Raw genomic sequence first — 26,027 nt, 5'->3', positions numbered from 1 at the left:
GAGCACAGTGCAAGTTGTATTTATTTTACTCCACTTTTACTGGGTATTTTAAGCAAAGTTTTTCAGTTCACTTTGTTGGCAGGATTTGGATAGACTACCATACCTTTTCTATTACTATTTCATTTGGATTTTTTCAGCCTATACAACTATTGGAGTTACAGTAACTGAGTAAGTTTAAAAAAGGAAAGAAGTTGTATCAATCCACACTGCAAAAATATGTATATATTGAAAAACTTGGGAAAGTTTACAAATCATGAAGCAAAAAGTCATCTTACAACCAACTTTTAAATTACTCCCTGCTATCATTTTTTAATTTTTGTACAGTTTTGTTTCAAATTGTCACCCTGAGGATAGGTCTTCAGGGATCAGACTGCAGGCAAAGAGGTGGTATTGTCAGTAAAATTTTCTTCATTTCAAATAATTTTGTCCTTTTCTCCATTTATTTTCATCCCAGTATGTCCTCTGTAACAGAGGATTCCCCATGTAAGTAGATTATAGACATCCACCCTGTTATATACTTGAAATGATATACTAGTAGCACATTAGTACCTTAATGAGAAGCTATGGTGAAAGTTGTGAGGTTAATTGTTCAATTTCTCATTCTGGATGACCAATTATCATGCCTGAGTTGATTAGCTTGTACAAAACACACACTGCTTAGAACCAGCCTTTAGCATCTAGTGGGGCAGAGGGGCATCTTGAGATACTACAGGTATTAGAAACAGAAATGTGTCATACAGACATGAAGAACTTGAGGTATTTCATGTTGCCAGAATGTCCTGAGCTGAAATTAAAATACTGACTCAGAACACAGATTCTAAGAAACCGAGTATTACCTATTTGAAAAATGTACATCCCATTAGTTTGCATACAGACAGAAAACTTCAGTTCATACCATGACTGTAGTGTACGCAGATAATTTCAGCATAAAGTGCATCAGAATCTGGGGTCAGGAAGACAGAAGTAGAACCCAACTCCATGTGCCTCAACATTACCCACATCAGGTGAACTGGGAACTTGTTCTCAGTTTCTGTAAATACTTTTTCAAAAAAAGAAAAAAGATCTAGTGATCCTCCCCCTATAATCTGCCCTGGTGAGGCCCCACCCCACCTGGAATATTGTGTCCAGTTCTGGGCTTCCTGGTACAAAAAACACAGGGATCTCCTCAAAAGAGTCCAGCAGAGGGCTACAAAGATGATAAAGGGTGTGAAACACCTCCTTTACAAGGAAAGGCTGAGAGACCTCGGTCAGTTCAGCCTTGGAAAAAGAAGACTCAGAGGGGATCTGATCCACATCTATAAATATCTAAGGTGCAGGAGGCAAAGGGACAAAGCTGAACTCTTCTCAGCAGTGTGTGGCAATAGAATGAGGGGTCACAAACTGATACATAGGAAGTTCTGCACAAATGTGCACGGGAACTTCTTCACACTGCAGGTGATAGAGCACTGGCACAGGCTGTCCAGAGAGGTTGTGGAGTCTCCTCTGGAGATGTTAAAGACCTGGCTGGATGCCTACCTGTGCAAACTGGTCTAGGGGGCCTGCTTTGGCAATGTGGTTAGACTAGATGATCTCTAAAGGTCCCTTCCAACCCACAATTCTGTGATTCTGTGACTAGCTTCCATCTGTTGTAACTAAAGTACTTGTAAACAGGTCTGCTTTTAGCTCCTCGCCTATATAACATATTTAGTATCAGCCTGCCATAGGTGAAATCAGTTTGCCCCATGTTGGGGCTTGATTGCAAGGGTTACAACAAACCCACTGCAATTTTTATCCTGGCTTGGTGAAACTGTGTTGTGCACATTGTAGAGATTTTTTCATTCTCTCTTTTGATTGTGATCTGATATAATTTGAGAAAATTATTGCTGAATCCATACTGTAAGCACTTGCATAAGATTTATTTGTAGTTTATAGCCAACTAAAGTAAAATACATTTTGTACAAAGTACTTACTACCTCCCAGTTTCACTAAATGTTTAGGTGCAACTTTTTTTAGCATTATGAGTAAAGTCAGTTAGTCAAACAACGAAGGTTCACACATACACGTAGCTAGACATGTTTAAGTACTAATTGAACTGGGGCATAAAGCATTAACAGCATGTCAGTGCTACTTTAACACTGCTTTACAGTTTTTAAGACTTTCATAAAATGATTAAAATTAAGTGGGCTATGAACCTCAAGAATAAATAACGTTTTTTTTTCTCATACTTTACAGAACGAGGCTCAAAAGAACATCTTGATCTCACAGAGTTAATAGGAGTTCCACTCCCTCCTTCTGTCTACTTTGTCACTGGCTACGGAGGTTTTCCAGCATACAGCTTTGGTACAGATGCCAACATTGGTCGATTGACAAGTGCTATAATACCACTGCCTTTCTATAGAAATTTCGCAATTGTAGTTACAGTGAAACCAAACAGTGATCGCGGAGGAGTGCTATTTGCAATAACGGATGCCTTCCAGAAAACTATTTACTTGGGAATTAGACTTTCACCAGTTGATGAGAGCACCCAGAGAATAATTTTGTATTATACGGAACCTGGCTCTAGTATCTCCCGAGAAGCGGCTTCATTTAAAGTGCCAGTGATGACCAATAGGTGGAATAGATTTACAGTGACTGTTCAGGGGAACAACATTACTTTGTTCATGGACTGTGAAGAATATGAGAAAGTTCAGTTTCAGAGGTCGGATCAAGCCTTGGTATTTGAGTCTGGCTCTGGGATATTTGTTGGTAATGCAGGAGCCACAGGACTGGAAAAGTTCACAGTAAGTACAATGTGATAAATTCACATCTGATCCAGATATTGAGCTCAATGCTCAGTTTCTGAGCTAGGAATATCAAAGTAAATATATCACATTTATATAGTCTTTTATCTGAAAGGCAGATTTCAGTATATCCATCTGTTTAATTTCTGAGAATAATATCTCTGTAAAAATCTAGTATTTTAAATTATTTTTAGCAGGGTATGTTTATTTCACACAATATCAGGAAGAGATAAACATGTACGTATAATAAAGCTGTTTCTACAATTTATATATCACTTGAAGCTTTTCAGGTGTTCCAGAAAAATGGAATGGACCTAAACCACTACTGCAAAGCTTGAATGCAAGCATCCTCCTGCTGTATTCAGTCTGGAATTCTCAGCCATTGAGCTTTCAAAGTTATTAAGCAGGGAACCAATTGCCAAAATGTAATGGAAATGTCACACCTTTTATGTCTTGTTTTTGTACTTCTTCTGTACTTCAAAAATTGAACAGTAGTTTGTGAGATCTATGTCTCTTCCCAAAAACTAGTAGAGCTGCAAAGAACTTAGATAAGTATTTGCTTTAGGAAAACAATATATTCTTTCCAAAGCTCAAGTGTGTTGACAGGTTGAGTTCCATTAGATAAGCAACAAATTAATGAGTTTGTATAATTTATGTCTAATCTTAGCACCTAGAAATTACAGGGATATATTGATTAGTTGCAAATAAGTGGTAGACAGGGATATGCAGGAAAACTGCCTGCTTGTGCTACCCGACCTAGACACTTAGAATGACTGGACTATTGGGATTTTCTAATTACTAAGTAGGAATTAAGAAACATTCAAGAAAATCAGTTGGTTTTGGTACCCTACCTGGATGACTTATGTTTGATAATCAGTTTATGAGATTATCATCAATAAATCTGGAAATATAGTGGAAGCAATGCATAGTGGCTTACACTCTAAGGCATTTCCCACTGAAGCAGGCTTTTTTGTATGCTATATTGAGTACACGAATTTCAGCCATTTGTCTGTTTGCTTGACTGCTATGAATTGTGATGTATACTTCACACAGTGCCCTTGTGTTTTTATTTCTTCATGTATCATATATCAGAATTATTTTAGGGTAGAAAAATTAAGTTGCTGATTAGCTGCTCAGGCAAGAATATTTTGCCCCAACTACTTTCCTGGTTAGAATGTATGGCTGACAGTAGATTTTAGAGAAGTTTAGGCCTCTTCATTTTGCTTCCTTCCCATTCCAGATCTACAGATAAAAGCAAGAGAAGAAAAATATGTTTTCCAAACATAATAATATTTCCAATTTCCAAACACTCATAACATGGAAATTACTAATCAATTCTAAGAGATAGCTCAGGAGTCTGTGTATCCTTTTATGTATAGTTTCAGTAAACTGTTTGGTTAGTTTTACATTGTTTAATATTTGATTTGGCCATTATTAAATTTTAGGAGAAAAGAAGTGACTCAAATCACTGAGTTGTTATCTCAGATTGACTGCAAATACAGGAAGTACCAACTTAATGAGTTTCATGGCCTTTGATGGTTAAAGAACAGCTAAAAAACCTCAAAGTTTTTCTTTTCTGAAGTATCCCGAAATCCAACCAAAATGTTGCTTTCAAAATATTCCCTTGCTTATAATTCTCCAAAGCTTCTAGGAAAGGGAGAGGACATCAGCACTGAAAACAGGGAGCCAGAAAGTAAGAAAAGACATGGCAGTGCAAACAAATGGTAGCTGCTCTTAAACTGAAATATCCTTTTGTGTTTGTTTGTTTGTTTTGTGGTTTAAAACAAAGATAAATATATTTTTTTAGGAGTTATGCAGAGACAAAGGCTAAATCTGGCAGCTTCTTCAGACTCTTGCCTACAGAAAGTTCAAGAGTAGGAGGGCAAAATATGCAGAGTGAACGGAACAGGAAGACACAGATCATGCATGATAGATGTCCATACTTGCCTTTTTACCCTATCTGTCTATCACGCCTAACTCCATTAAGCCTCATAACAAGGGAATGTCCCACATATTTTTTTGAATCTTTGTAATCTAGAAGACAAGATTTAAATGATTAGGATGAATATTTTTGCTTCAGCATGTCAGAATGAGAAATGTCAATTGCTCAGAAACTCAGAAACATTTGTTAATCAGATATCCCTTCTCCTTTCTTTGATTTGAAGTTTAAAGCTTGTTTCTCCCCAAATCTCTTCACCACTTACCTGTATTCCCTACTATCCTTTGCCTCATCTTTATGGGTTTTCACTTGCAATTTTTGCAATAGCAATGTACTTTTTAACTATAAAAAAAAAAAAAAAAAAAAAAAAACCAGACCACTTCAAAGATTCTGAGTCAGAATCTAAAACTGTATCTTTCAGATGAAAGATGAAATATGTAAACAATGTAACAATTCTCTTGACCTTAAACTCATAGTCTGGCAGCTTTAAAGTTTTCTGTAATACCAAAACATGAAAACATATTTATACTTTTAAACTGAGTTTATTTAAAAAATAAAAATTAAAAAAAAAAAAAACTGTTTCAGGTAATTTTCCAAGCAAGTAAGCAGTTTTATAGTCTGCTTTAAATTTATTTTTCATTTTTGTGCATACTAGATGAAATATTACTTCCTAGAACTGTTTTTGTTGTTTCATGTAGGGCTCAATTCAACATCTGACAATCAAATCTGACCCAAGAGCTACCGAAGATCAATGTGAAGATGATGATCCGTATGTGAGTACTCTTACAAATACTCATTTATCTATTCTCAGTGTCTGTATATCTGATTTCAAAGCCATTTAACATAGGATATTTTTCATAGGACTACATGTAGTGTATACTCTTACTAACATAATATAATTTTTTTAAATTCTCTATATAAAAGAATCTATATATTTTTTTACTGTGTAGACTGCAAAACTGTGATTAAAAAAATAAATGTCTGTAACATCTTTCAGAAATTGAACAGTGTTTTACATTTACCTAAAAGGTCGTCTTCATGGAATATCCTAAGTGTTGAAACAAGTTGACATCAGGAGACTGAGGCTTCAGTAATCTGGGAAATTAAATACATAAGCACATATCTATGTACATACATAGATACAAGTTCTTCCTGCATAAAGTAGATAATTCCTTGGAGAACATTATTTTTCCTCTGACTTTTATGAACTGGCTGTTATGATTGGGTTTACACAGGCTTCAGGGGACATCAGTGGCAATGGCAGTGTTGGAGAATTTGAAGGCATTCCTGAGACACAAGAAGAACTCGTACCTTCTCATCTTCTCATAAGGGTAAATTTACTGGATTAATCCACTTTGCCTTTCTGGTTTAATATTACTTTTTTAGATATTAAGGTGTAGATTCTGCCACTAGTTTTTCTTTATAGCAACTTCCAAAGGCACCTCTGGGGACATGTACTTATCCACAAGAATGACTGCACTACATTGGATCAAAAAGGATGGTTTATTTGATGAGAATCAACAAGTACCTTGAGAAGAGTGTAAGAACAAGGAAAGAATACAAATTTGGCAATTACCTGGAATACTCATTTGTTGTGGTTTAACCTGGCAGGTGGCTAAGCACTGCACAGTCTTTCACTTACTCTCCCTTTTCCCAGTGGGATGGGGAGAGAATTAAAAAAAAAAGTGGAACTTGTGCATTGAAATAAAATTACTTCCTAAGACAGAGGAAAGGAAAAGGACAATAATGTGTATACAACTGATGCACAATAATTTGATCACCACCCGCCAATTGATGCCCAGCTAGCCCCCTGAGCAGCAGAAGAGAGTGAGGTGAATTTTCACTCCCAACAAAAGTCTTTCTGCTTATTGTCATATGGTATGGAATATTCCTTTGGTCAGATTAAGCCAGCTGTCCTATTCTGTTCCCTCCCATCTCTTCTTGGCCCTTCACTGAGGATGGCCCTGGCTCTGTACAACACCGCTCAGCAGCAGCTATAAATGTCAGTCTGTTACCAGTATTGTTTTTCTCCTAAAACCAAAACTTAGCATCCTAACAAACACTCTGAAGAAAACAACTCTGTCCCAGCTGAAACTAAGAAAGTATACACCCCTTATTCTATACCATTTACACCATGCTCAGGTCCCACACTTTGCACACATCCTAACAAGTTAGGTGACTGTAATCAGTTTTGTGGTTGTTGTTGTTGTTGTTTGTTTGTTTTAATATATATATGCACATACATATTATTTCCAAAGTCTATGAGCCATCCATTTAAATTGTCAAAGATACTGATCTAGTTCATAACTTTGGGCTTTATCCGTCATAACTATCTGCTTACAGATAGTTCTGGTTCCATTGGAGTTCATTGTTCTTTAACCTGGTTAGATGTTACTGCATTACTGTTAACAAGACATACAACTACTATAATAACAATGACATGCAGTATTATGCAGTAATTTAACATACAATTTAAATTATTGGCTGTTCTCACTCAGCATCAAATCACCTTGTGGTACACAATGAACATTCCTATGACAGAGGGATTGAGAAAAACAGATTAGCAATGTAAATCATGGCATACCACTTGGCTGCCTCTGACTCAAGTTCATCCTGAAGTTCTAGTATGTTGGGCAAAGCTGCACTTAGTGGTGGCAGAACTTCATTCAGGCCACAATAGTCCACTGTTAGCCTCCACCCTCCATTGGACTTTTGTACTTGGCCATACAGGACTGTTGAAGAGTGGGTGAGTCTTGCTGATTACTCCTTGGTTCTCCAGATGCTGAATCAGCTGATGAATGGGAATCAGGGAGTCCAGGCTGGTCCAATATTGACGTATACTAATATACAAGTTGTGATAGTGATGGATACCTACTGTTCTTTTACTCTTAGCAATCCTGCCACAGAAGGACCCTCTGAGAGACCAGGCAAAGTAGACAGCTGCAATGCCCTCCATCTCCAAGGCAGCTATATCAAAAGCCTACCAATATATTTTTGGGTCCTTGAAATACCATCTGTTGAGATAATCTATACTAAGGATGCATGGAGCTTCTGGGACAGTCACAGTGGAGTCCCCATCACTCCAAAAATACAAATAGGTTTTGCCTCGTCATAACTTGGTGACTTTTGACTTTCTGGGCTGTGATGTCACATTGTTGGCTCACATCCAGCTTTCCATCAACCACTACTTCCAGGTCTTTCACAGCAGTGCTGTGTTCAATTCTTTTATCCCCCAGCTTGTATTGTTAATTGGGGTTGCCACAATCCAGGTGCAAGATCTTGCATTTAGATCTGTTGAACTTCATGAGGTTCACTTGGGCCCACTGCTCAAGCCTCTCTAGGTCCCTCTGAATGGCATCCTGTCTGTCTGGAGTGTCAACTGTATCCCTTAGCTTATGCGTCAACCACAGACTAGCTCAGGATGGACTCAACCCCACTGTCAGTGTCACTGTTGAAGATATTGAAGAGTATCAGCTCCAGCACCATCCTCTGGGGAACACTTTTCACTAATCTCCATCCAGACACTGAGCCAGTGACCACCATTCTCTGACTTGATCCTGCAGCCAGTTCTTTGTTCATTCAACTGTCCACCCTTCAAGTCCATATATTTCCAATCTGGAGAAACAGATGTTGTGGGGTACTGTGTCAAAGACCTTACTGAAGTAACGACAGATGACATCAGTGGTTCTTCAGTTGTCCATTAATGCAGTGACAACATCGTATCACTTCCCTGTCTTCCACATGTCTTTCCAGGAGTATCTGTTCCATTATCTTCCCCATCATAGAGATGAGACTGACAGGTTAGTAGTTCCCAGGATCATCCTTTTTACCCTTTTTTAAAAATAGTTGTGATGTTGCCTTTTTTCCAGTCAGCAGGGACTTCACCTAATTGCCACAACTTCTCAAATATCATTGAAAGTGGCTTCACAGCTACATCAGCTAATTCCCTCAGGACTCTGGGATGCATCTCATCAGGACCCACAGACTTGTGGATGATCAGGTTCCTCAGGTGGTCACCAACCTGATCTTCACTTACAGTGGGAGGGACAACAATGCTTCCCCAATCCCCTCCTTCCAAACCAAATGTTTGAGGGCTGTGTAATGAGCAGTTATCAGAGAAGACCAAGGCAAAAAAGTTAAGTACCTCAGCCTCCTCCTTGTATGTTATTAATAATAGCCTGCCTGTGTCACTCTCTTGGGGGTAACATTCTCCTGGACTTTCCCCTTCTGGTCAAGTTACTTGTAGAAGTCTTTCTTTTTCTTTTTGGCATCCCTTGCCAAGTACAGCTCAAGCTGGGCCTTGGCTTTTCTGACACCATCCTTACTCAGCTAGCAGCTTCCTTATACTCTCCCCACAGTACCTCTCCCTATTTCTACTGCATGTACATTTTCTTCTTGCAATTCAGTTTGACCACCAGCTCTGAGCTCAGTCACACCTGATTTCAGTCACACTCTGCCTTCCTTTCCTGACTTGCTACACCAGGGGATAGAGAGCACTTGTACCCTGAGGAAAGCCTCCCTAAAGATCTGCCAGCTCTTCTCTGCAATGGTGTAGATGCACTTCGCCTGGGCAGATGGTCTTGTCATTACCTTAAAGGATGACCCTTTAATTCTTTTTAGGCATTTCCCTTGATTTTCCCCATTACCTTCTCCTGTTGCCCCAGCAGTCACTGCCTCATCAAGGCAGCGGGTCCTTCAAGATCCCTGCCAGTAACCTGTCGCTCTAATAGAGTTATGCCTTCCCACACCTTCTGATGGGAAGGCTCACTATCCCCTTCATCCCTCTTCACACCTAGTTTAAAGCCTTCCCAATGAGCCCCATTAGCTTTTCCCCAAGGACCCTTCTCCCCATTTGAGAAAGGCAAATTCCCATCCAGAATTTACAAACCTGGTACCATGAAGGCTAATTGATAGTAAAATAAAATAAAATAAAATAAAATAAAATAAAATAAAATAAAATAAAATAAAATAAAATAAAATAAAATAAAATAAAATAAAATAAAATAAAATAAAATAAAATAAAATAAAATAAAATAATAAAAAAACTTCTGGAGACAGCACCAGCCACGAAGCTAGCTATTTAAAGATAAGATCATTTGGTTTGTATCTTTGTTCTTACCCAATACAAAAGGCAGAGAAGAAAAGATAATCTGTCCATTCAGTTCCTTTAGCTGTCATCCCAAGGCTCTGAAATCCCTTTTGATAGCCCTTGACCCACATGTAGCTGCTTCATCTCTCCCTGTACAGAAAATCAGGGAGGGGCTGTGGTCTGTTGCCTGTACCAGGCTAGGTAGTTCCCCAGTAATATCCCTCACCTGAGTACAAGGAAGACAGCAGACTTCTCTAAGAGGTTCTGCTTGGCTTATTGGATGCTTAGTTCCATGTAGGGAGGAATCACCTACGGCCAACACTTCTCTCTTCTTCAATGAGGTAGCCTTGGTGTTGGGGGAAGGCTTTTCCTGATCAGATTTTGTTACCATGTCTTAGACTGAGTGGGCTGTTATCACCCTCATACCTGTTACACAGAGGCACCTGAGGTGGGAGTGGAATAGGCAAGGAGAGTTCTCATTTGCAGCTTCAGGCACAGACTTGCCTCCATCCACTCTTTTCCTTTGTGTTCTTACCTCCAGCCTTCTGATTGTTTTCCTCAACCTCAAGCGGCATGGGCTGCCTTGGTTTTGTGTTTTATCCTTTGAAATAGCCTGTTGGTACATGGGTGAACTGTGGTTTCCCCACTCCTTCATTTTGTCCCCAGTGACACTTTATAATCAATGTATTTCATCCTGTTGCCTGGCCACAAGCCAGAGCAGATCATCTACCTGCTCACACCTCACACAACCTTCTGACTGCTGCTCCATGGTGCTAATGAGAGATTTATGCACTCCACACAGCCAGAGGTCTGAACTGTTACAATTGCGTCCAGTTAGGGTTGCAACATCCTTCCTGACACCATATCTCTCCCTCAAGTGGATACCATAATTAAGTCTCTACCCTTGGAGGGTGATAATCCTGCACTTCAAGGTGCATTGACCCTGAACATAGCATGTGATAATCATCTAAAGAACTTACCCCTACCCTTCAGAGTGCTCGCTCTCCCTCCTTGCATGCCCTGTGGGAATTGCACGTACAAACAGCTGGGCAACAACCTTGTGTCGTGCCATGCTCTTTTGGCCTGTCCTGTTTGCTCCACTACATAGTGACAGGTTGTATAGATGGAGGGGGTTCAGCCACTGTTACCCCCCAGCTCCACTCTCACGCTGTCAGTGCTACCGTGCATCCGGGGCTTCTCCCACCTTTCCCAACAGCTTCTTCCGCTGTGCTTTGCTTTTTTATTTACCTTTCTTTGAAGGCTCCCTCGGTGTTAGCTTATGCTGTGCAGCTGATCCACATAGTCTTTGCTAAAATGCAAAAAATAAAAACCTTCTCCATGGTTGCACAGGTAAAACACAGGTTGTTATGTAGTGTGTACCCACTGTATCCTCCCTCTCAAGCAGGGCAAAAGCGTACTTCTAATGGATGAAATACTGGTTTGTACAGGTGGAAAAGTTGTTGATCCTAAATTTCCTTTTCTTCGAGCCTCTGAACCAGTTTCTTCCACAACTGAGACACAGGCTCATAGGGAAAAAGGGAGGCTTTGTTTTGTCCAAGTAAGGTAGCCACTTCATCCACCGCTGGTCTTTTGTTATTTTTCCAGTTCATTCCTTCCAGGATGCAGGTTTGTGATGATGGTACATTCCATACAATTCTCTGCCACACTGGTCCTGTGCATTTCATGTCATCTGGATTTTGGGAGTTAATATTATCAACCAAGTTAATTCCATGAATCATCTTTACCAAAGCTATTTCCCCCAAGTGCTTTTCTCCATGGTGATCTATTTGCCTGAGTTAAATACCAGATCTTCCTTGAAGAGACATCTTTCCCTCACAGCTGACAGGAGTTGGTGCCATTTGGTGAAAGGCTATGTCCCCTTTCCAATTGCTTTGTCTGTGACATTTTTCCTAGAAAGAGATCTCAGCTGCTTGGCTTCACTGCCAGCTGAGTCCAGGCTTCTGGCTCTACCATCACCTGTAAAACTGTTGTAATCTTTTCACAAATCTTGCAGCTCACTCAGTATTAGGAGTCAGATGGTTTCTGTCTTTCCCTATTCTTCTTGCTTTTGTGATTGGTCTACTTTCACCCTCTTCTCTGAATTTATAAGCTTATCTCTTTCCTAAATGTTCTGACTTGCATAGACATTTTTTCATCTTGCTAATAGGGGCAACTGATACTGGCACTGACTGGTTCTCTGGTTGAACCATGGAGCTTGTTACAGAAGTTGGAGTGAACACAGGGCTTACTGTGTGTGTCATGGCACCGGCAGGGCCCACCACAATGGTTAGAGCACTGCAGGATCTGTCATAAAATTCTGGGCAATATTCTTAAATAATTGTTTAATCTCAAACATAATCTGAAATACATTCACAATGCACAGCAATAGGAGCATGCTAGTTTGACCATCCTACAGATATTCAAAACTCTCAAGAGCTATGGTAACTAGATCTTAAGCTCTAAGCAAAGAAGAAAAGGTGAAAGGGAGGCTGAGGAACTGCTGGCAAATGCCCTCCCCTATCTCTTCCATAGCTTGGCTCCCTGAGGAGACAAAGCAAAGGGTGTAATTGCTATCAACAATATGGTTTCCATAGCCCAAGGACAACTGCAACGCCAAACACACACAAAATATTAAGTTTCTCAGCTGCCCATAAGCCAAGGCCACACAGCTCAGCAAAATAAAAACCTTAATGCAACCCCCAGAGGTGATAACCAACATGTTAGGAAAAATAAACAGCAAGCAAGGTGCTATATAATACAGTACAAGAAGACTCTCAAAGAGTCTTCATAAGTAGGGGAAAAATTAGCATAATGATCAGCAGTTGTCAAACTACCACAACACTTTGTGTTAACACACTGCAGTCAGATTGTTATCTCAACCCTTCAAGTCCCACACTATCAAACTGTCTTTTTTGCTTTAACCTGGCAGGTAGTTCAGCACCATACAGTAATTTGCTCATTCCTCCTCCTTCCCAGAGCAATGACTCAGAAAGTGCTTGAACCAGGAGTGTGTACATCTGTGTTTAGTGGACCTCAGCTGCGTATGTCCCCTTGAATCTCTTGGTTTATTCTTTCCAACTCATGGGAATTTTTGCACTCTCAGTTCCCTACTGAAAATTTCCTTAGCTTATTCAATAAGTTAAAGAACTACCTTTTGCTTACCTTCAGACATTAACTGCAGCTTTCTTTTGGTGGTTCCTTTAGTGGAAAACAGGTTAATTTCAGAGATTCCTATCACATTTTATTTTTTCATTTTTTTGTGCCAAGCTGAAATATTTCAGTCTGTTTAACCATTCTTCAGAAAGATTTCCACACCATTTATATAAAGCATGATTCTCTTCTGTTAGTTTTCATTTATTCCTTTAGAATAAAACAGTACATTTTTGAGAAATGTGTTTACAGAAACCATGCTGACATTGCTCTGATATAGCACATTCTTCAATTAGTTCATTGCTTAACTCCTTCAGAACTCCCAGGTTGTGATAACTTCTTGTCATTTACTTAGTCAGTGTGTTTCCTAACTTTGTCTTACAAAGACTTAAGTTTTACGCATATTCTTTGCTGTGTTTACCAAGGAAATTTCTACATTCAACGCCTTCATAGTCAACATGACTGCAAAAAAATGTCAATTTATTTTTTCTGCCATAGTCTGAAATTCTCTGAACACTCTTTTTACTTAATTTTATATTGACCTGGCTTCCTGCTTCTGATACATTTGAAAAAGGATTAATTTTTATGCATTTTCTAAATAACTTATTAAACACTGTCTTATGCTTCTCCCAGACTCACAGGATATCTAAGACTGAAAGGGACCTCTGAAGATTATATTGTCCAAATCCCTTCTCAAAGCAGAGTTGTCAATGGTTTACAGCCAGTTCGGCCTGGTTCCATGACTAATGGGCTGGATGGACCCACATACCCACTCCGTGGGAAAGTAAAAAGGGGAAAGGGTAGGAAGATGGGCCTAAAACCAAAACAGCAGCAACAATTTGAGGAGGAAAACTAATTTAGTAAATATAATAACTGAATGCAGAATAACACAATATAATACAATATTATTGAAGCTAATAGATCAAATAAAATGAGAGTGTCCAAAAATCAAAGACCTAGCTCCACTACTGAAGGCGAGATGGCTGGGGAGCCCACATGTTGCCAAGAAGAGCAGAAAGGGAGAAAAAGGGACGTCTCATGACATGTGAATAGTTTTATCTTTCCCTCTGAACAGAACATGAAAACACGAAGTCCTCTGGGGTATGTAATTCTTCTCTTCTGAGAACCAGGTACTATCTAGAATACATGGAACTGGAGCATTAACTCTTTAACTCCCAGTACTCTACATTATGTTATGATGTGGAATATCAGTAACAAAACATCAGAAAACCATGACAAGTGTCAGTGACTGCAATTGGCTGTGTGCCAGTAAGTTCTGAATTTCTTCTAGGATGGAGACCTCACAGTACTTCCATTCCGATATTCTACCACCACACACAAAAACAGGTTGTTTTTCTCTGATGTAGAAGTGGAATTAATTGTATTCCAATTTGTTTCCACTGTCTCTTGCCCTTCCTTTGGATACCACAGATAATGGCCTGTCTCCAACTTTACTCTCCCATCAAAATGTTACATGCATTCATATGAACACTCCGAGTCTAGTCTTCTTGAGTCTAAACTGTTCCTGTATTCATATATTTACCTAATAGGCCAAATGTTCTTGTTCCTTAATGATCTTCATTGTCCTTTACTGGACTTGGGAACTAAAACCCAGATGCAGTACCTAACATGGAGTTTGAATACAGAATAATCACCCTTCCGGATCTGCTGGCAATATTATTCCTATTCCAGACCAGGATAATGCTGGCCTTCTTTGCCAGAAAGGCACATTGCTTGCTCTGCTTCCAGTTGCCTACTGGAGTGCTGGAATAGATAGTATTCTTGGATTGTTTCAGAATGTTTCCATTTAATGGACCTTACATAATTTTTAGCTCAGTGAATCAGCAAAAAAATATAGGTGTTAATAATTTCTATAAGGTGTTGATAATTTCTATAATTTCTCTTTTTGTAAAGAATCTTTCTGCATTTTCCCTGACAATTTGCTATTCAGCCCAAAACTGTCCTTGGCACTTCTATAAGAAAGTATCCTCAGAAAAAAAAAAAAATACCACCACTCTTTATCTCAGAAAAGTCATAAAGGACAAGTAGGAAAAAAGCAGTTTTCATTTTTAGTTCACAAGTCTTGAAGCCATTTAGCATGCGTTGGAGTACTGGTTTTATAAGATTTTTTTTTTTTCCCAGGAACAGAGATCCTTTATTCTCATTACCTTTATGTATTTATCAATTTGCAATCATAAAAATACAATCAAGTATCACAATATTTCAGGTATGCAGAAAGGCTGTCTAGTCCAACCTTTTGTTCTAAAGAGTATCAACAATCAGGTTAGATCACACTACCTATGTCTATTCTCATAGTGAAAATATTTATCCTTAATTTCAGTCAGAATAACTCTTGTTTCAGCTTAATGCCCATTATCATTTCTACTGCCAAGCACCACTGTGATAGCCTAGCTCCATATACCTGATGATCTTACTGTAGATATTGGAAGGCTGCCACAAAACCTCACAGAAGGCTTCTCTCCTCCAGGCTGAAGAACATCGGTTCCTTCACTGATTGCTCATAGGAAGTGCTCTAGATCTTGTCTGTCTTGTTGGGCATATGCTGCAGCCTCTCCAGTTTACTAATATCTGTCTTGTAACTGGGTCCAAAATTGGATCAGTATTCTATAGGTGGTCTAACAAGTGCTGAATGAAAGAAGTTTACAGTTTCCCTAGGTCTATTAGGGATCTATCTGGCCTGTAGCCAGTGCTACTGCTAATACACAACTTATTTGCTGATAGAACACACTATTAGCTCATTTTCAGCTTTCCATCCACTGACAATCTCAGGTCCTTCTCTGGATAGCCGTCTCCCAGTTTCATAAATTTATAGAATATCCTGAGTTGAAAAGGGCTCACAAGGATCACAGAATCATAGAATATCTCAAATTGGAAGGGACCCACAAGGATCATCAGCTCCAACTCCTGGCTACTCAAAGGACCATCCAAAAATGAAACAATATATCCAAGATGTACAAAAGCTTCTTGAACTCCACTTGGTAATGTGACCACCTCTGTAGGGAGCTTGTTCCAGTGCTCAACCATGCTCTTGGTGAAGAATCTTTTCCCACTATCCAACTTGAACCTCCTCTGGCATAGCTTCATGCTCTTCCCTTAGGTCGTCCTGCTGGTCATCAGAGAGATCAGTACCTGTCCCTCCACTCCTGTCATCAGGAATGTATAGAGTGCCATGGGGTCACACCTCAGTCTTTCCTTTATCTGAACAAATAAGTGACCTCAGCTGCTCTGTGTACACCTTCTTTTCTAGACTAGGAGTGTCCAACTCACAGCCATGTGAGTCATGAGGCTCTGGATAGCTAGTACAGTGGCCCCATGAAGTTGTTAACTTATAAAATTATATGATTTTTAGTGATTTTTAGTGATTTTTAATGAGTCAGTTGCACATAGCTCAAGGGTGGACACAGGCAACAACAGCACACTGTGGAGAAGAGGGCACTGTGCCACGCTAATTCTGCTTCTCACATCTGTGGCACTTAGTCAAACTGAAACCCACATGTATAATGAACGTTACATGAGCCTGTGCCACTCGGCAAATAAAGCTCATTGATTATGATAATAATATTTCAACCTACCTACATGCCTGTGAAGATAAAATATTTATGTGTCACCGGTTTGCGGGACAGTTTGACCCGGTACCGTGACAATTGAGGCAGGGGACCCACTGGCCCACAACCCGGGGAAGGGGAAGGGGAAAAGGGAAAAAGGAGAAGGGAGATGGGCCTAGGAACAAAACAGCGGCAATGATCTGAGGAGGAAAGCTAATTTACTAAATAAGATATCAGAAAGGAAAATAACACAATATAATATAATGTAATTGGAATTGAGGCAAATGAATCAAATAAAATGAGCAAGAGAGAGAGTGTCCGATAAACCGAAGGCCTTACGCTAACGCTGAAGGCGGACGGCTGCAACAAACACCCACTGCCGAGCGCGGTCCCGAAGGGAAGAGAGAGTCCTGTGACCGCAGACAGTTTTTATCTTTCCCTCTGGGTGGAAATATGTAAAAATGCAAAGCATCTCAAAGTACTCTTGGGAATGTAGTTCTCTCCTGAGACAGGTACACCCAGAACTATCGAGGATCCACAGAGCTGGAGCTTTAACTCTTTAACTCCCAATACACCACATGATGTTATGATGTGGAATATCAACAATACAACAAAAATCATAAAACCATAACATTATGTTATAAATGTATAATATATATGTTATTATATATGTTAATAACATATATAATATGTTATTAAGAAGACATCTAAGTTTTCTTATTTAATTAAAAAAGCTTCTATTATTTTGTAAAATATGTAATTTAACATATTCACTGAGGAAAAAGTATCCAGAGTACTCATGTGACGCTGACAAACTTTCTAATTTTCAACATCTCAAAAAGCTCACAAAAGCTATAAAATAATTTGTCATATGTTTTTATTAGTTCTAGTATGTATTCGATTTGTTTTTCTGCTTATTGTGACATATAGAGCAATATATGTGTAGAAATTGCCTAAACAAACTCAATACACAAGTATACTAAAGACATGATTACAGAAGACAGACACACCTACATTTATTAACTTTTTCTCAGAATTTGTAAATTTACTCAATTGTGTGTTCAATGCACTCTTTTAGATGAGGTGCTAAAGGATTTAATTTAGTAGTTGGGTAGAGATAGTGATAGGAGGATGGTTGGACTAGATGATCTTATAGGTCCTTTCCAACCTTATGAACTTATGAACTTTTTTTGTATGAAAGTAACATAATAAGTTAAATGTTTTATGATAAAATCGTGCTTTCCATTTTGATATGGGAACTTGAGAGTAAGTTTCAAGATGGCTGAGAAAATTATCAGTTTTTTGTATATATGGAGTTCCATTTTCAGTTGACATAAATAGCAACAAATTTTCAAACAGAAGGTACAGAGTTGCAATCAGACATAAAATTCAAATAAAAAATTGATCGTCTCTTTACTAGGCTTTCATGAGAGATATCTTATCAGAGAAGAAAATACCTCATGCTTAACAATCACTCCTTGTTCATGTCATCCTTTTTTTTTTTTTGGCAGTACATTTGTGAACAGTTTTCAAGCATGAAGTACAGGAAGAGTAAAATGAAATCAAAAAGCTCTCTCGAGCACCTTGAAAACTCATTAAGAATTGCAACGCCTTCCATCGATGTTACATTAGTTTCACAAAATAAGGTCAAATGACCTACTAGTTCTATGATTTTGTTGCCCTCTTTTAAATAAATAAATAAACATAAATAAATAGTTCTGTTACTTTCAAGCATTAACTATATTATATATTTTACACGTGGCTGAAGACAATTCTTCATTCAGTGCAGCCCAGGAAATCCAGAATTTTTGACACCCATGCTCTGGACCCTTCACCATCATTGCTGCCTTAGGATTGTTTTATAACTTTTTTATATTGTATAGCCCAAAACTATACACAGTGTTCAAGAGGAGGCTGCATCAGCACAGAGCAGAGCAGGACAATCCCTTCCTTCAACTTGCTAGTGATACTGTGCCTGATGCTCCCCAGGATATAGTTGGCCCTTTTAGCTGCCTGGGCACACTGCTGCCTTATACTCAACTTACTCTGAACAAGAACTTCAAACCTCTTTCTGTAGATATATCCAGGGTTGCTCCAACCCAGATACAAAATCCAATGTTTGTTCTTGTTCAACTTCATGCAGTCAGTGATTTCCCAGCTCTGTAATTTGTCAAGACCACTGCAGGGCCATTTTATCACCAAGGGTATCAACAGCTTCTCCTAATTGCTGTCATCTGCAAACTCAATATGCATACAAGTCCTGCATCCAAATCATTTATGACAATGATAAAAAGCCCGAAACAGGATCCCGCAGAACCCCACTAGTGACTGATCACTAGCGTGACGTAACCAAATCTACTATAATTCTTTGAGCCCAACTCATTGTTCGTATTAGATTTTTTGTCTAACTGTATGCTGGACATTTTATCCTGAAGGATACTGTGAGAAATAGTATCAGAACCTTTGCAAAAATCCAAAAGATTGTTATCAACTGGCTTCCCTTGCTTGACTAGGTGGATAACCCTGTCATAAAAATTTAAATTAAGTTAGTTAAATAGGACTTTCCACTCATGAACCTATATTGATTGTGACCTATGACAGCATTGTCTTTCAAGTGCTTTTCAGTAACTCTCAGAATAATCACCTCCATACTGCTGCCAGACACTAAACTGAGACTGACAGGCTTGTAGTTGCCAGATTCTACTTTCCTGTTCTTCTTGAAAACAGGCACGATGTTTGTCATTTTCCAATTAACAGGCACCTCTTCAGATTTCCAAGACCATTAAAAATCATTGATAGAGATGTCACAATGACATCAGCCAGCTGAGTACCATGGCATGAATCCTATCAGGCCTCATAGATCTATGTGCACCAAGGTAGAGCAGCAAATCCTGTACAAATTGGGAGTTGGCTGGGAGTTGACCATTACTGCAGCCACAGTCCCCCCAGTTTATGAGAGAATCACCATAGGGCTCTGGGGTTCCCAGATCCCATCATCGGCTTTGAAGACAGAAACAAAAAAGGCATTAAAAATCTCTGTTTTTATTATTATTTCCTTATTTGTGAGATGATGATCATCACCAAATAACAGAGCAATATTATCTCTGGTTCTCCTTTTGTTTTTTGAATATTTCAAAAAGCCCTTCTTATTTGTCCTCTGCAATACTGGTCAGCTTCAACTCTAATTGAACTTCAGTCTTGTGAGTTAACTTCCTATAATGATGAATAATATCTCCATATTCCTCCCCATGTCATCTAACCTTGCTTTCAGTGGCCGTACATTTTCTTTTTCTGCTTAAGCTCCAGAAAATGATCCCTGTTCAGCTAGGACAGCCTTCTGCCCTGCTTTCTTGACTCCTGACATTTTGGAATCATCTATTCCTGTGCTCTTAAGAAGTTGTACTTAAAAAGTGAACAGCACTGATGAACCCCAGGATCATCAAAAGCTGTTTCTGAGGGGACCTCACTAACTGAACAGCCTGTAGTCTACTCAACCCAGTTCCACAATCAACATTTTTCTGGCAGTTTTCCTATGACTACCAAAGATTTTATATTTGACTACTTCATAGTGACTATGGTCAAAATGTCTAGCAGTCACCTCTTTGACACCTCGGACCCTCTCCACTTACAAGTAACAAATCTTTGAGGGCACCTTCATCAAGGTATTTTAGGAACATTCTGGACATATTTGTATCAGCTGTGTTGTATTCTCAGTTATGTCTGGGAAACTAAACTATCCCATAAGGACAAGGGCAGCTGATCTACAGCTATCTCTTAGTACATTAAAGAAAATTCATCAGTGATGACTGATTCATCAGTGATGACAACTGTCTGGTTGCCACATAACTCCCACAATGATATCCATATTATCTGCTTTTCCCTTTATCCTTATCCAGACGCTTTCAGCTGAGTCATCGCTAACTTTGAGTTCCATACAGCCTAGCCTATACCTTGCACATGGTTAATCCCCTGCCTTCACTTTACCCACCCTGACTGACCCTTCTGACCATCCACTGTGTCACACTAGTCATAAAATTCTTCCCACTAGATTTTGCTTATGCCAATGATGTGGTAACTTTGGGACTGAGCCAAGGCATCTAGATAATTTTTATTTTTCTTCATTCTGTGTGCATTGGTATTTAACGTTTCAAATATGCTCCTAAGTACCCAGCACCTTGTATAGCAGACTGATGGACCTCACTAGCATGCAGTTACTCAAATTTTTGGCATGCCATCTGATAGCTTATCAGTGGAATGCCTGTTTCTTAAACTTTACCCCTAGCAAGCTAGTTTAAAGTTCTTTCAATCACCCTGGCTAAGTGATGCACAAAAATCCTTTTTCCCTCCCTGGAACAGGTGTATTCCACTAAGCACCACCACTCCTGGTATTGTGCAGACCATGCCATGATAAAAAAAAAAAAAAAGAATATATTCTACCAGTCACCAGAATCAGAGCCATTTGTTGATCAGTTAAGCATGTCTCTTCCTTCTATATTATTCCTTGCTACTAGAAAGTTATAGAAAAACACTACTGGTGGCTCCAGTCTTTTAACCAATCATCTCTAGGTCCTGATGTCTCTTTTGATTGCCCTAGGACTTATTTTCACTACTTAATTGCTTCCTTCATGAAAAACAAATAATAATCCAAGGGCTGTGCAAGGCTAGTGAGTTTTCTAGTAATCTTTTACCTGAACAGCTTCCATATGGGTTAGGTCTGGTTCGCATATTGGGCCCTCTGTTCTCCTCAGAAGGAAGTCATCTATAGTAATACCCTTTCATTTCTTCTTGACTGTTCATCTAGTTTCAGAGCCTTATACCTGCTGTATAAGGGCACCTGGGAGGGCAAAGTAGGCTGGGAGGGAATAATGCCTAACACCCTAAGTAGAAACATGTTTTCATTCTCCCTGTCTCTTAGGTCTGCCTTCCTTCTGTCTGGTTGCAAGCAGGTAGAGGATCCTTCACTTCTTGCCTTGTGGCCAGCTGATGCATCTGTTTCAGGGATGGCAAAGCATGATTTCACCAGTCGATCTTCTCTGACTCTAATGCCTTTCAGTTTGTTCAACTCCTCCCAAAACTTTGACCCCAGGCTGAGTGGTTCTTCTACATGGGCACAACTCCCACAGGGCTACTCATTTCTGCTGTCAGACACTGAAACAAAACTCAGGCATGCTCTGCAGCCTGAGACCTGGATGGCTGTGTGTTTCCCCTCCTTCTCATTCACAAATCCAGTCATTTTATAACAAAACACAATCAGGTTGATCAGGTATGATTTACCTCTCATTAATCTACATTGACTGTTCCTGCTTAGCTTCTTCTTCATGTGCCTAGAAGTGTGATCCAAGAGGCTTTTGCTTCATGATTTTTCCAGTGACAAAAGTAAGGCTTACCAGTCAGTATTGGTCAGAATTACTCTTCTGGCTTTAGAATAAATGAAATAATTTGCAAGTAAATGTTCCAAATGGGTTTTATCATTTTAAAAACTATTTTTTGTATTATTCACACACTGATCACAAGAAATATTAAAAAAAATAAAATTGTAAAAAAAAAATCTAAAATACTTTTTAGGGGATTCTAAAGTATGTTCTGGATTGCATAGTAGTATTTGATGTTGGAGTCTGCATCAGAACTTAACTGGCTGCCTAGGTTAAAATACAACATTCAGGAAATATTTTATCAAGCCATATTACAAAATTTTGTATTTGTTAATCTGGTTCAAAAGTAGAATTCTTGGCCCATTATGTCTGTTCCAAGCCACCATGGCAGCATCTATCACATTTAAATTTTAACTATATGTAAAATTCAGGTCCCCCTGAAATAATATTGTCATGACACTGAGCTGACACTTCTCTAGTTCTTGAACTCCTGTAGGGAATAAACTAGCTACATTTCTGTTCACAACTTATACCAGGTTACAAAAGTGACCACTCCTTACCTACCCTAAGACAGTTTCAGGTTCAGATCTGTAGTAGGACCTTTATATTCCTTACATATTTTTCCATCTCCAAAGGCTTGTCAAGTGTAGATCATTTGGTCTAGAAGAACAGATCTAACTGTGCTAGTTTTCTCAATATCTTGACCAAATCTGTGTGAAATCTGATGCTAGGCAGAAGCTAAATGTATATTGTGAGGAAGAAAAGAGAGATGAAGTAAATATTTATTAAAAAAATAAAGAGTGCGTACCTACTGACAATTAGTAAATTTTAGTTTTAATGATGCCAATTGAAAGGTATTATTTGGGAGAGATCTTGATTTTTTGTTTACTTCAAAAATGTAGATTTTTTTATTACTAAGCTTTGAGAAACATGATAGTTGATTCTTGCTTTATAATGTGTTTTAAGACCTCTTTCTAAACTTTTTTGGGGGATTTTGTTTTTTTAGCCTGAAGATTCAATGGCTGAGGCAGTGGAAGCACCTCCAACCATGTTATCTTATCTGAAAGAGAACGATTTCTCAGGGTATCACAGAGCGGAAGAAATCTCTGAACCTGCAAAAATTAAAGAACAAGGCACTGCCTCTTTTTTATTTGTTTTCTTGTTTGGGAGCATGGCAGGAAGAGTTGTCATTTATGTTATCTACGTCAGATTCATTAGTTTTCCTATGCATGAGAAGCCACTGACATATTTTAGGTGCTATCAGAAAGTGAAAACCCTACGACTTTGGGTATCCTGTGTGTCAGAAAAGAATTGGTATGTCAAACACTGAAACTACAATCTGTTATACTATGATTTCTTAACAGCAGCAAAGACAAGTGTTAGCAAATACAGTCACCACTCAACCCATCTCTCACTTCACTCCTTATCAGTGACTTACATCAGTCACTGTTATATATGCAGAGAATAAATTTACCCTTCCTAAGTGTAGAAGTTTAAGCCATTGAACTAGAGTTTATATTTCAAATTTTACATTTAAATAGATAGATGGATAAATAAACAAAGCTGACATGCAGCTACAGCTGTCATACTCTACAACACTGCAGGAGTTAGGCAAAGGGAAGGAAAGGAAAGGAGAAAAGTCTTCTCCATTCTCCTCAGGTCAGTGAGAAGTATGGCATTTGGCACTGTATAGGTGAAGAATAAGCAACTGGTAGACATGATCTTGAAACATAGAAGATGTAATACAGTCTATATCCTTAAAGTAAACTGTTAAAATATAATTTTATTCTCTCTTTTCTTTTGTTTTTCTGTCTTCTTAAGTATTTCAGTATTATAAAATACTAATACCAATTCTCGGAATGTTTCTCTCTGTATATTTTGGTAATAACCTAAGTCATTTATTTTTCTCATAACTAAATGCGAACAGCAGGTTAAGATAAATAATCTCTGAATGAGAGTAATTTTGTTCTATCTTTCACTAATGAATGATTATTTTACTTAGACTCAGCTATTGTGGAAACTGGACAAAGCAACAGAGAATCTACAGCTGTCACACAGAAAATCTTAAGAGAAGAAGATGGCTCTGGTGCTAGTGTTTTGCTAGGAGTGAGCAGAGAGAAGGTCTGTACAATGGGTTTAATATCTACCCTATTTTTTTTTTTTACTCAAGAGCAGGAAAACAAGAACTTTAAGTGCTTTCATGAGCTGTTGCCTTTATCTATTACACCATAGAATACACACATATGAAACCAGAAATTGCTTCATAAATTCTTGAATGTCCTCTCATCACAACAAATTGAAAAGTGTTCACACTATGCCAGAGTTTGGATATATAATGATTTCTTCCATTGAGGTAACATTGATATCTTTAATTCACAAACAAAAATGCTCTTTGAGTTTTACAACACTTTCATTTTGCATTACAGAGACTGAGAAACAAAACAAAAAAAATAACCAACGTAAATCCTCACCACAAAAGTCCATGATTTTTAATTAGCTAAAACTAGGCATCTTGTTTACCCCACAGTAATTACCTTACATCTGAAAGTCCTGCTTCCTTTTTAAGAAATGTGGCATATAGATTTAGAAGGACACTCTCTGGATTCTCTCCAAGTACTTGTGCGTGAAGGATCAAATGCGAAGAAGCATTTCATTATGTCAGTACCTTACTAGCAGTTGAATACATACAGAAAGCTGACACCAAAGCAGACTAAACTCCAGAAGGATCTATGCCTGTACTATGTGCCACAGGCTTTCCTTAGTTGTCCTCAGACTAATGTGACACGTATAGTTATAAACTCAAATTTAACTTGAATGACTATCCAAGATGTATATCCTGTTCTGTATCTTGAGTAGGTAACAACAGAGTGGATCTCACTCCTAAATGTCTCCAACTCCTATTTATTTATGAAAGCAGTGTGGGCTGCCTGCTGACAATTGAACCTGGAGCTGAACAATTCTTAAAAAGTGTAACTGGCAGGTATCCTGATATATACAAGCATAAGATACTTGGATTAATGAAATATTGGGACTGTACAACTAGAAGGCTTTATAAAGGATCAAACTTGAGGCAAGTTGATAAAATTTTCTGTGTTCCTTGTATTGTTCATATCTGTGTCAGATTAATTACATGGATAGATGCTGTTCACTTCTAAACCTAATCTCTTTACAGGCTGCCAGTACATTTTTTACAGGTGCTCTAGAAGAGGAGATAACTGTACAGCTTTCAGCTATCAGAGATGCCTTCCAAAAATCCAGATCAGGCTCTTTTTTTTTTTTTTTTTTTTTTAATGTCCAAATAGAAATACCTAGTAGGGTCTTTCTTGACAGAAAAACAATCTATAAATTTTGTGTACCTGTACATTACTGAACTGAGGAGACAAAGATGGTTTGTAATTTAACTGGCATTCAAATCTTGCAAGGACCAGGAGAAACTAAATTATATGAAAAGCATTCAGTATAATCACATTTTCAAAAGCACTTTTTGTCAAATCACTTATGAAATCAAATACTTCTTTTGGGTAGAAATCTGTTGACCTGCCTCCTATACACAGAAATCAAAAGAAAATGCAGTATACTATTCTGTCTCTACTTTGAAGTTCACACTGCACTAAGAAAAATGGCATCCCTTTTAGCTCCTGTTTTAGGAGACTACTCTAACCCATGTCTCTGCAAGTACTAGAAACTCCTAAAAGGATAGCTGTATCATATGCAGCAAAGTCATCTTCTCTGGTGGGATACTGGACTTCAAAAGATACTGTGTCTATTGAACATGTAGCATAATACATAATCAGAATGTTGTGTGATTCTGTAAATATAAATTACATATTACATTAGCTTGAAATCCTGTGAGTTGAAGGCCTCAAAGTTAGTCCAATTCTTTCCCAAACTTTTGACATACTATAAAATCATGTATCAGTAAAATTTTCATCAATTCCCTGATTCCTTGACAACTGCAGAGTTTTCTAACCATCAAACAAATGTTATATTTTCCTTTTTCTTCCTTTTGTGACTCTGTCATGACCTAAAGGGTTACACAGAAGGGGGTACATAACATAATTGCAACAGTGGGTTCACAGGATTCCATAGTGTACACAAACACAGAGACTATTTTCTAAATATTCTGATTTGTTGCAGATTACAAGTCACTAC

General features: G+C 38.4%; 1 protein-coding gene across 1 annotated transcript in view; it reads left to right on the top strand.

Moving 5' to 3' along the window:
* The window catches only part of COL15A1 (collagen type XV alpha 1 chain), a 153,101-nt gene that overhangs the window by 33,356 nt on the left and 93,718 nt on the right, over positions 1-26,027 (top strand). Inside the window, exons 3-7 of the mRNA XM_065753005.1 lie at positions 2,212-2,759; positions 5,397-5,471; positions 5,934-6,029; positions 22,882-23,008; positions 23,884-23,996. Coding sequence (XP_065609077.1) covers positions 2,212-2,759; positions 5,397-5,471; positions 5,934-6,029; positions 22,882-23,008; positions 23,884-23,996 — 959 coding nt within the window. The remainder of the gene's footprint in view (positions 1-2,211; positions 2,760-5,396; positions 5,472-5,933; positions 6,030-22,881; positions 23,009-23,883; positions 23,997-26,027) is intronic.

Source organism: Cyrtonyx montezumae, unplaced genomic scaffold (assembly GCF_038088225.1).
Source record: "Cyrtonyx montezumae isolate F1298 unplaced genomic scaffold, pur_monq_1.0 scaffold_8, whole genome shotgun sequence".
Classification (NCBI taxonomy): domain Eukaryota; kingdom Metazoa; phylum Chordata; class Aves; order Galliformes; family Odontophoridae; genus Cyrtonyx; species Cyrtonyx montezumae.
This window is presented reverse-complemented; position numbering and strand designations above follow the sequence as displayed.